The sequence below is a fragment of the Eschscholzia californica genome, unplaced genomic scaffold (genome assembly GCF_041429995.1).
Source record: "Eschscholzia californica isolate CP2 unplaced genomic scaffold, dmEscCali1.0.p SCAF_3, whole genome shotgun sequence".
Lineage (NCBI taxonomy): Eukaryota > Viridiplantae > Streptophyta > Magnoliopsida > Ranunculales > Papaveraceae > Eschscholzia > Eschscholzia californica.
This window is the reverse complement of record NW_028238420.1, coordinates 55,549,867-55,562,010: the sequence shown is the minus strand read 5'-3', so window position 1 is coordinate 55,562,010 and position 12,144 is coordinate 55,549,867. Positions and strand designations below refer to the sequence as shown.

The 12,144-nt window shown below is 38.9% G+C and overlaps 2 protein-coding genes across 4 annotated transcripts; both read right to left on the bottom strand.

The window, feature by feature from the left end:
• Positions 1–2,574: 2,574 nt before the first annotated feature.
• Positions 2,575–5,777, bottom strand: LOC147552076 (cysteine-rich receptor-like protein kinase 15). The gene is made up of 7 exons (XM_086668607.1): positions 4,757–5,777; positions 4,035–4,169; positions 3,783–3,904; positions 3,491–3,701; positions 3,170–3,407; positions 2,915–3,068; positions 2,575–2,832 (listed from the first exon to the last, which is right to left on the bottom strand). The coding sequence occupies exons 1-7, from the start codon at positions 5,775–5,777 to the stop codon at positions 2,575–2,577; spliced, it is 2,139 nt and encodes a 712-aa protein (XP_086524733.1).
• A 1,648-nt stretch (positions 5,778–7,425) lies between these two features.
• Positions 7,426–11,927, bottom strand: LOC147552075 (putative protein phosphatase 2C 1). 3 transcript variants are annotated; one of them, XM_086666102.1, is made up of 6 exons: positions 11,210–11,927; positions 9,923–10,427; positions 9,496–9,840; positions 9,297–9,414; positions 8,988–9,211; positions 7,426–8,170 (listed from the first exon to the last, which is right to left on the bottom strand). In XM_086666102.1, the coding sequence occupies exons 2-6, from the start codon at positions 10,163–10,165 to the stop codon at positions 7,685–7,687; spliced, it is 1,416 nt and encodes a 471-aa protein (XP_086522228.1). In that variant the 5' UTR covers positions 10,166–10,427; positions 11,210–11,927; the 3' UTR covers positions 7,426–7,684. The 3 variants fall into 3 exon arrangements, with proteins under 3 accessions (XP_086522228.1, XP_086522229.1, XP_086522230.1); XM_086666103.1 differs by having other exon boundaries at positions 11,152–11,861; XM_086666104.1 differs by having other exon boundaries at positions 10,669–11,649.
• Positions 11,928–12,144: the final 217 nt, after the last annotated feature.

Genomic DNA, 12,144 nt, shown 5'->3' with positions numbered 1-12,144 from the left:
ATGGTAGCTATGGCGAAAGCTACGGTGCCTAGTTGTGGTGATGTTGGGTCTACTAAAGCTCAAGTAGTGGAAGTAGAAGCCGAAGACCAACGGGTTTCTAGGAATCATGATCAGGTGGAGCATCAGGATAATACTCAGGATGAGGAAATTGATGAACCCGATCATGAGGAGGTTCAAGGGGAAGGTACACAAGTTTTACAACAACAACAGCAGGATGTTTCGGTACACACTAGGCCGAAACGGTTACATAAGCCGGTACAGAGGTTAGGGTCAGACAAACCTCTTAGGCATTACGGGCAGGCAAATCTGGTTGAATATGCACTCTCGGTGGAAGACGACGAGCCGGTCACCTTCAAACAAGCTATTACCGCGGCAGAAAGAGAGAGTTGGTTGGTTGCTATGCAAGAAGAGATGGAGTCTCTTCACAAGAACAAGACATGGGAGGTTGTCCCATTGCCCGAAGGTAAGTCTGTTATTGGTTGTAAATGGGTGTACAAGAAGAAAGAGGATTCTTCCCAGATCAAGGGTACAAGGTATAAGGCAAGACTAGTGGCCAAGGGTTATGCACAGAAAGAAGGGGTCGACTACAATGAGATTTTCTCACCGGTCGTGAAACATACTTCTATTCGGGTGCTATTGAGTATTGTTGCTCATAGTGATCTTGAGCTGGAACAACTCGATGTTAAAACCGCCTTCTTGCACGGTGATTTGGAAGAAGAAATTTATATGGCTCAACCTGAGGGATACAAGGTTGAGGGCAAAGAAAATCAAGTATGTCGTTTGAGGAAATCTCTTTACGGATTGAAACAATCCCCTCGCCAATGGTACAAACGATTTGATTTTTTCATGCTAAAGCATGGTTTTCGCAGAAGTGACTACGATTGTTGTGTATACATCAAGAAGCTTCGCGAAGGTGACTTTATTTATCTCCTTTTGTATGTGGATGACATGCTTATTGCTTCTCGAAGCATGGTGGAGATAAATAAGTTGAAATCTCAACTCAGTCAAGAGTTTGAGATGAAAGACATGGGCGCTGCAAAGAAGATACTGGGAATGGAGATTAAGAGAGAGCGGTCAAGTAAGAAACTGTACTTGAATCAGAAAGGTTACATCGAACGAGTAGTTTCTCGGTTCGGGATGCAGAATGCGAAGGCGGTGTCAACACCTTTGGCACCACACTTCAGGCTCTCGGGAAAACAATCTCCCACTACTACGGTGGAGAAGGATCATATGGATCGTATACCGTATGCTAGTGCAGTTGACAGTTTGATGTACGCTATGGTGTGTACTCGTCCGGATATTTCACAAGCGGTCAGTGTGGTTAGTAGGTTTATGGCGAATCCGGGGAAGACACATTGGGAAGCTGTGAAGTGGGTCTTGATGTACTTGAAGGGTACCGTTGATACGGGTTTGTGCTTTGGTGGAGACACATGTCAGGTAAGCGGTTATGTTGACTCGGATTATGCTGGCGATCTAGATAGAAGACGATCTACTACTGGTTATGTATTTAGGGTACATGGTGCTCCAGTTAGTTGGCGATCGATGTTACAATCTACAGTTGCGTTATTTACTACGGAGGCCGAGTATATGGCTATGGTCGAGGGTGTGAAGGAAGCATTGTGGTTGTGGGGTCTTCTGGATGATCTAGGGATTAAGCAGGAGTGCGTGGATGTATGGTGTGATAGTCAAAGTGCGATCCACTTGGCGAAGAATCAGGTCCATCATGCTCGTACTAAGCATATCGATGTCAGGTATCACTTTGTACGAGATGTCATAGAGGAAGGTGATGTTTCTCTCATGAAGGTACACACAGATGAGAATCCCGCGGACATGTTGACTAAAGTGGTGACGTGTAGCAAGTTTCAGCATTGTCTGGAATTGCTGCAAATCGGCTCGTGTTAAGTTGCCCGAAAGGGCGTAATGGCGACAAGGTTTTCTTTATGTGAAGGGTTGGTAGAACTACGGTAGGCTTGATCCTGTAAAAGGGTACGTAGGCAGCCATGGTCATGTGGCGCAGCCGGATGAAGTCACAAAAAGAAGATATATCTTACAAGGAGTATCCTGGTGTTCGTCCAAAATTTGAAGTATATCAAATTGTGTACGAGGTGGAGAATTGTAAGAGGCAGTTTCTAAAAATTGAAGAGGAGGTTTAAGAGGCAGCAATAGGCAGTTTCCAAATTGGGATGGTTTCCAATTTTTTGGCTCAATAGGCAGTTTCCAATTTTTTGGCTTATAATATATATAAATAGGGGTTGAGTGCTTTGTAATCAACACACCAATACAAGCAACAACAACTCTTCTTTAGAGAGCTAGAGAGAGAGCAAGAGTGAGAGAAATTTTTCATAGTTTTTTAGCGGTGTTAAATTTCTCGGTCGTCGAAGATTTAGTATAGAAGGTTATTACTATACGGTACCATCTTGGGACGAACTTGCGGATTGTGTTAGTCGTCTTCATCTATCCTTCAATAAAGATTTCTTGTTCACCCGAGGACGTAGGCTTTAAAGCCGAACCTCGTTAAATTCTGTTCGCATATTTGATTTTGACTTAGCTTTTCGATTAATCTTCATAATCGGATCAATTTCTAGGATAGGTTCGATAGCTTCCGCGACTTTTAGTTCTAACAGCAGGTTTAGAAGGAAGTGGGAGAGTGAGGGAGTAACTGTTAAGCATTAAAACAACAGAAGACATTGAGGGCCTATCTTCAACCTTGTCTTGAACACTTAGTAATCCTATGTGGATGCTTCTCATTACTTCATTTCTTTGAATTCTATCTCCTAAACTCTGATCCATCAAGTACTCTAATGCACTACCTTCTCTCCAATGTTGCCATGCCTGCAATATACATATTATGTATATATCATAGTTTTAATTAGATCGAAAAAAAACTTTTCTAATGTTTAATTTTTATACTTACATAGGTTAAAAAGTTTTGGGATGGAGAAGAGGGATCATGAAAGTTGTTAATCTTCCGACCACTTATAATCTCCAAAAGCAACACTCCAAAACTATACACATCCGATTTCGCTGAGAATTCACCATTCATTGCATACTTTGGAGCCATATAACCGCTGCATTATTCCACAATCAATATATTGTTTAGCAACAGGAGGAAAACATCTCAGTGAATTTGTTGTTAAGCAACTACAATAGTGTGAAAATATTGACTTACAATGTACCAGCTATTCTACTTGTATTTCCTCGTGTTTGGTCATCTCCAAAGAGTTTAGCCGTGCCAAAATCTGAAATTTTAGGGTTCATCTCTTCATCTAACAAAATATTTCCGGCTTTGAGATCCCTGTGAATAATTGTAAGCCGAGAATCTTCATGAAGATAAAGAAGACCGCGAGCAATCCCCTTAATGATTTTGTAGCGTATCACCCAATCCAACTCCGCTCTTCTAGTGGCATCTATGCATAAAAAGACTAAATATAATAAGACTCTATTTCGCAGCTTTGATTATTCGAAAAATAATATAAAGAGAAGTATGAACCAAATATGTAGCGATCAAGGCTTCCACATGACAAATATTCATAGATGAGTATCCTTTCTTCGCCTTCTAGACAGAAACCCAGAAGCCTAACAAGATTTCTATGTTGAAGCTTGTTCAATAACACCACTTCATTTTTAAATTCTTGAGAACCTTGTATAGAACTCGTTGATAGCCGCTTCACAGCTATTTCTTGCCCACTTAGAAGTTGACCCTGTAAAACGAAGTCGCTTAATTAATTATTAACATCTTTGAAGTATTTTTTTTAAAGATTATTGACATTTATGCAGCTTACCTTGTAAACTCCACCAAATCCACCTTCACCAAGTTTATTAGAATCACAGAAATTTTCAGTTGCATTTTTTATTGTGACAGAGTCAAACTGCAATGGCTGATCCTCTTCAATGTTGTCCACATCTAACAAAAGAAAAGTAATTATTAGAGAGATAGTTCTAAAGCCGTGGTCAACCTAAATATTTAGCGACAGTTTCCTAATGTGACAACAGACAGTTAAAGAGTAGGCGATTGTTCTCTATTGTGTTCCAACCTGTACCAGATTTAGTAGTCTTCTTCCTCAGGAAATAACCAAATACTGCTGTCAATAATAACAGGGCTCCCAAAATGGTAGGAACAGCTATTTTGAGGATCTTTGGAGAAGATGATGCTGAACCTTTAGTGCTTCCTGTAAATATGAAGTCCAAAAAAACCCTCAGTTATACTTCACCACAAATATGAAAAACCTTAAAAAATAGTATAAGGTATAGGCCAATTCGTGATCGACCCAGTGCCAACATGTGTTGTGACGCCCAAGCCCTAACAGTTGTCGATATTGTCCCCGCTTTAACCACCTCACACAGGTACGAGGTTTTGTTCTTGGCGAAGGCTCCACGAGCCCCCCCAAAAGGTCTCCGTACTTACCAAACTTGAGCGTACACCTATAGTCCAGGTTGCGGACACTCTCGTGAGTAATGTGGGACTATCACATGTCGAGGCCTCCACTGTGTGGAACAAAACCTCATACTACGGTAGGTGATGACTAAAGTGAGGACAAAGTTGTGCATGTGGGGAGGGGGGGGGGGGTCCACGATGTCGCTGCAGACTCTAATGGTCGGGCGAATCGTGTGTCGTCGCCAATCGAGGCCTCCTCTGGGAAACAAAACCTCATATCACGGTGGGTGGTGGCTAAAGTGAGGACAATATTGTTGTGGGAGGTCCATGGTATCGTTGCGTACTCTGATGGTCGGGCGAATCGTGTGTCGTCGTCCATACCGAGGCCTTTTTTAGGGGCTCGTTGAGCCTTCGTCAAGAACAAAATCTCGTACCGGTGTGAGGTGGTTAAAGCAAGGACAATATTGACAACTGCTAGGGCTTGGGTCGTCACAAGTGCGCCAGGTTGATCTAACAAAAAAACAGGTGGTAGGCTTAAAAGAACCTTTTTCATACCGCGAGTATTCTCCGTAGGTGGTGGAAGTGTGGGTGATGGTGGAAACAGTAGAGAAGATGATGACATTCCATAGAATTGTGTCTCTTCAAATCTAATATTACAACTTATTCTAAATACCCATGCTCCTGTATTTCCACTACAACAACTATTGAGTTGCTTGATCAAGCTCTGTAAACAAGATGAACAATCAAAACTTGATAAATCTTGAGTGCATTCCACCAAACCATATATAGTATTAAAGTCATTAAACTTGGTATTCCCCGTCTCAAACCTCGACGATTTTGCTTTAGCAGAAGAAGAAAGATTGTTAAAAAGAACTTCTAATTTAAGTAGAAACTTTACAGGATCGATCGAACTGTTCTTAGTAAACCAAACTGATCCAATATCTCCTTTATCAACTTGAGAGAAGAATCTAAGGTTGGAGTAATATAAAAGGCATTGATCCAAAATGAGTTTGATTTCGTTACTATTGGGACAGAGTCTCTCAGTTACCATAACCCTGGAAACATTTAAGCAAGATAGGCATTCACTAATTAAAACATCAGGTCTGCATTGAACAAGACCATAAATAGTATTTGGGTCGAACCCGACAGAGGTATTATAAAAACCGTTACGAATAGAAACATTAGAAATGAGAGAAGGGAGGAGGAGGTTCTTGAGGTTGTAATCATATGTGCTGCCGGAAGGGAAGGTACCATCAGAACAGGAGTAGAGGGGACGAGTATTAATTTGATTAGCTAAACAAGTAGTAGTAATATTGGGGTAGGTTTCATGAACAATTATCGTCAACATAAGAAGAAATGTAAGCAAAACCTCTACATAATACTGAAACACAAAGATACCCATATCTCAAGATTGCTAATGAATATGCAAACACACACACACACACAGATATATATACACGAATGCGTGTGGGTTTCAACAAAAAAAGAAAAAAAAAAAAAAAGAAAATGTGTGTGGGTGGGCTTTTGTGTCTGGAAGAGCTAGGGCTACTCAGAAATATTGTTTAAACGGGTGGTTTTCCAAACTAATAAAGCTAAAGCATCTACTCGACTTAACTGAACCTTAGATCGCCATAGCACCATTTCGGTATTTCTTTTTCTTAGATTGAACATGCTCATATATAAAACAAAAAGTATACTCAACTCGCTTTCCGGGACTTCCACTTGAACTGCATGTGAGAGAAACATAGATTTCTCTCCCCTCTCACATGTTCAGTCACGTAGAGAACAAATGGTACCGTGACCCCACACGTCTAATCGGATGATGGGACAAAACTTATCACTAACTTTTGTTGACGGGGCATCTGATTGGTGAAAATATATTAATACAGTGGATAATTGGTTATTCTTAAAAAATTTATTTTTAATCTGGTTATCATGTAGGGTCTTATTGCATCACAATGAAGGGTTTACTCCTATTTACTTTCATTTCTTATTATTATATGAACTGGTCGCCTAGTTGTATAGCTACAATTCTACAAAGATGAAGCAGTTTTGGTCGAGAAAATGAAATGGACTTGTTAGTTGACCTATATGGTGATATTGACAATGAGGAATTCATGTTTAGTGATATCATAAATAATTTCCACCCAAAAATAATGTGACGATAAACACAATTTTTCTTATAGGAAATTACTTTTCTAATGATCCCTGCTCTATGTTTTTAGATGTGAAAATATACTATCAGTTAATACTCATTTATCAATGTGATTATTTGATTTTCTATTCTACTTTAGTAATTTTATTCTACATATTCTACACATTGTAAGGGTATAAATATATTGCTGATCATTTCAACAAACCTAACTTTTACTTTAGTAAAACTTTATTGGGCAAGATCTTGCGGCTCATTGAAGCCTATTTGCTCCATTGTCGACCCACAATTTACCTGAGGCATTAACTCATGAACTAATACACAGTCGTCTCCTGTTCCACATAGCCCGTGCTTTACGCACAAAATAAGAGAAAATATGTTTTACATGTGGCCAATGGAAAGCTCACACCCAAGGCATGAGGGCAAGAAGTTTGTCCTGCACTTGACACGCCGCGTGGGGCTAAGACCTGTGTAGATCATAACATCAGTGCGAACAAATATCACAGAGTTTTGGTAGCTCATTCATTGTTGGGCTTGCAAGCGTGGCGAGAACATAGACGTCACCAAGAATCCAAGATTACTTTAAATCGTAGCTTTAATACACTTGAAATCCAGGTTTGGATGTTTGACACGTCGCAATAAACATCTGAATTGTTTGGTACTAACTCCAATCCTAGAGTGTAAGGGAGCATGTCCCTGACCGGATCAATGCCACCCGTGAAACTGACTTGACCAGAGCATCTCCAAAATAACTACTAGATATTTATCTAAAAAAAAAATAATCATTTCGCATAAGTAAATAAAACGAGTGTAGAATTTTGCACCGGAGACACAAAAAGATTTGAGTATCTCTATTTTTGCCTCCTAAGAATGAAAATCTCAACTAAAACTTCACACATAGGACGAACCAAGATTTTTTTGAGTTTTGCATTGGAGATGCTCTTAGAAGCAACCCTAAGTAAAAAAGAGAATCATCAAAACAATGCCTATACAAGGAAAAAGTTTCAAAAAGTGAAAATCCCAAACAAGAGTAATGAGAACACGGAGTTGGATTAAAAGCAATACAGAACGATTCTCACACTTAACTCTGAATTCAGCTGCTCCCAATACTATCACAACAAGAACAACAACAATTCCCCCATAAGAACGACTCAATATTATGAATCCTTTTGTTTCTCACCAGAAAATCTGGGAAGTTGAACTAGTGAATTGACTCGGGTTACACCTTCTAAACCAGACCAGTTTTGATCTTCACCAGTTCCTGCACTATTTCTTTTCTCTTCGATTTCAATTTGTACATTACTATCTAGATCACCTTCCTCTTCAGACGGACCAGACCTGACAGTGTAGTTTCTTCGTAAAGATGGTTCTGGGTTTTGGTTTTCATCAGATTCTGCAGCAGTGCTAGAATTGTAGTTCTGATTCGTAGCCGTGGATGAACCTAGATCTTCTGGATCTGATTCTGCATCTATTTTTCCATCCAAATATAGGCAAACTACGGCACAGTCGTCCATTTTTGATGTTGGGTATTTCAGTTTCCACTCTCGAGCAGCTGTATCGACAAGGATTCGTGCAGCTGAAGATCGCGTTGGAGCGGCTGAAACAATCTCGACAACTTCTTCATTACTTAGTACATCCCAAACCTACAAATGGACAATAACAAGTTTAATAACAATTGCATATATAAACTTTTGTTTAGCTAGGAAGTAATTAAGCAACTGAGTAAGGCTAGATTCAAAGCAATAACATCTAAAAATATCGATGAAAAGTTACTCTTGCGTTAAGCTAATCTATGGAGTTTTAGGTTGTTCCTCCCAACTCAAGAGTTCTAGGTCAGGAAAAGTCGGAGGTACAAAATCGTGAGTTTTGTGATGAAGGTTCTAGAATGACATGCACATTTTACAAGGAGGTTAAATACTTAAATGGTTGGGGACTTGGGAGCTTCTAAATCTTCATTATCCCCAATGACAAAATTGATGCATACCCTTTTCCATAAGTATTAAATGCACCAAAATGGCATATGTATCATATTAACACAAACCCCTCTCTGGGTAATACTCTGAGCTTAATTTTCAGAAAACTCAGATTGAAACTCTCCTCCATGCAATAAGAAATGTTACAAATAAATATAAAATGCAACATTTATTAACTCTGAGATGGATGTTTTCTTAACTTCTTATAAATAAATCATCTCATCATCTTCTTTCTAACATTTTAATTGACAACCAGAAGCACAAGTTTGTCTAAATTCGGCATTTCTTCGGTCTCATGGACTAGGGACAAAACCACGACTAACTAATTAAATAACAAGTCAATATAGAATGACTGTAGGAGCATAGGACAAGTTGCAATTAAGGTAAGGGGATTCAACATTGAATATTTCCTAGACATGGTTCTGTGCGCATCAAACATTTTATGGTTGGATATTTATGCATGCTATAACCAGATACAGAAACGTACCCCGTCTGATGCTAGAACAATGAATTGATCCATTTCTGTGAGAACCCTATGGGAGAACTCAGGCATAGAAATCACCCCGTAATCCTTCAAACAGAAGTCTCCAAATGCTCTAGCCATTGCTAATCCTGGGGCATCATCAAACGGCAACCAAACCCTAGGCACTTCAGGTTCATCTTGTAGTGCAAAAACCCTTCCTTTGCACTTTTTAATTCGTTCAGCTTCCTCTGAAATAGATTATGATAGCAATAGGTAAGTTTGAAATACATACATTACGACATTAAAAAGAAACTGCCTCAAATCAAGATATACTTGGCAAATCAGGCTTCAGATCAACTGTCAATTGTACTGCAACCATGTCGTTGTTGCTATCCCTAGATCCCAAAATTGCCCTAGAATCCCCGATACTTCCCATGAAAAGATTTAACCCCTACAATCACCAAAGCAGAAGTAAGAAAGGGCAAGTGTTGGAAGAATAGGAAGAAATTTGGAGGATGGTTATGTTGAAAACCTGTTTTACAATAGTGACAGCGGTACTGCCACTGCAGAAGCAATCCAAGGTAGGATGAGACCTGAGCTCCTTGTCCATGGATTTGTACGATTTAAGAAAGGATTCTCTCCACAGATTACTCAATTGATCCTCAGATGAGCTAAACTTGTTTGAATCTACTTCACTCAGTTTACTTTTCCTACTAAAACAGTTAAAATTCGATCCATTTCGTTTTGACTCTTGAGATTGCAACGATGAAAGCAACTTCAATGGCAATGTATCTCTCACTTTTCGAGAGACGAGATGACCGTGTGGTCCATGTCCATCAAAAACACCACAAAATATTGCATCTTCTGCATCGAAATCCTATACGGATCATATACATATTATTTACAAAACAAAAATAGCATCGATTAGAGTAAAAGCTTGATAGATTTAGAAAACTTACTTCCCACACCAACATAGCATCCTGGTTTATGCCTTTTCGCCCTTGCTGTGTGAAGATACAAGAAGTTCTGCTCTTCCCATTAGTGAAAATCCGGTTAGGTATATAAGGTAAATGCTGTAACGTGGTAACTCGTCCTGAGAGTGATCCCTTCTTTCTCCTAGACCCATCTGATCTAGAACCCAAACACGAGGAAGAAATCTTCTCTTCAGTACTCCTACTACTGATTGAAACACAGCCCCCCATTTGCTTAGTCCCAATTCAAAGACATCCGGGAGATAAGAGAGGATAATGTTCCTATTTAATTATCAAAACAGATCTCAAACTTCCAAACTGGTGGCGGAGTAGTCAACCACCCAAGTTCTGGTTGGGGAGATTCTCACAACACATGAATCAATGTACTTCAAATCTGGGTATCTATATAAAAGAAAATCCTTAATTGGTGTTGGATTATAATAGTCAAATGTGGATCCAGCACACGATTCGCAAAGACCGACAAGAAAACCAGCTGACCAAGAAAACATCAGATCATTAGTGAATCTTAAATTAAGGTAAACATATCAAGTAGATGATAATTTATAAGGAAGAAACCCAAAACAGAAAAAGTGACATATGAAGATAGAGGAATAAAATATTGTCAACAAGTGAGACATTTTAAAATGGTAGTACTAGAAAATGGAGAATACACAACAAAGCAGGGAATATCATAATAAATCTTCCAAGAATCAACCAGAAAAATGAGACATTACTTTTCTTCCAAGACTTGATGGATTTGAATGAACTTAGAGCTAAACCCTAATTTAGGAATAGAACTGGTCGAATCAAGCTCATATAACAACTAAATCAACAAATCTTCACACAGAAACTAAAAAAAAATGAACGGAAGGTAACGGATTTGAAGAAAGGGAAAGTGCAGGTAATCCCTTAAATCTCATCCAACGAATCGGACACAAAGAAGGTAAAACTGGTTTTTAGGGTTTGGGAGAAGCATATCTGTTGCACTTGGTAATAATCATAAAAGGGGGGGATTGATGAGAAAAGTGAAACAAAAAAGCGAATTGGAGGACAGACAAGCATGATTTCAGCGATCCACTATCACATAAACCGATAAAGGTTTGAATTTATCAGTCAAATAAACTCAATTTTGTTTTGAGAAAGAAAAGCGAAACGAGAAATGACTAATAAAAAGAGGAGTCGACAGAACGAATCTGAATCAAAACCTTGAAAATTACCAATATTAAGTTCAAATGAAAGGGGAGAAGTAGAGAGAGATATAGAGAGAGAGTAAACCTGATGACTTGATCTGTGAAGAGAAAGGGGAAGTAGAACAGTATGAAGAGGTGGAAATAACAGATCACGTAGATAATTCGTCTGCTTCAACTACTCTAATAGAGTATCCAAGTTGAAACTCATAAATGAGATGGAAATGGCGGTGGGTCACGTTATTCTACACGGGGAAACAACTTAACAAGTTGCAGAAGAAGAAGAGTGAAAAAATCTTGGAAGATGATTATTTAATAAGAAGATGGAGAAGATGACTTGTGCATTTAATTTCAAAAACAAGGTAAACCAAAACCGGTAAGTTCCGTAAGGTAGAGAGAATAGCCAGAGAAAGAGAGACGTAGGAAAGAGATATGAAGTGGAAGTTAATTTCCCAAGGAACCACCAATTTTAGAGCATATCCATCACTCAAACTCTAAAACTTAAAGAGAGTATGTTTAGTAGTTTAATATCCAAACCGACTAAACCATTTACATTCAAATATATTTGGGCACTTTGGATACCGATCCAATTGTTATCTTAAGGTTCAGATGCTAAAAGTTCAAAATCAAGAGGTTTTATTAGGTTCATGAATTTGTTTGACGGATAAGCGAAAAAATCAAACGAACTCTTTATTACTCCCTTCGTCCCATTCTATTTGTAGTTTTGGGAAATTCAACTTATTAAGGATATGTTATTTATTGTTGACAAATATAATTTTTTTTCCTACACTACCTTATTTAATATAGAGTATTTCATTGAATACAACATTGGTATAGGTGTAGACCCAATTAAATTTTTTTAATAGTATCTAACTATAAGGTAGTTTTAAAAGTTTCATCATGTTTGGAAGCTCAACCCCAACCCTCCAACCCGGGAGCCCTGAGGCTGGGCTCCTGGTGGGACTGAGAGCTCCATACTCCCAGGCTTCCAGCCCCCAACATATCCGTTGGGAGCTCGCATCG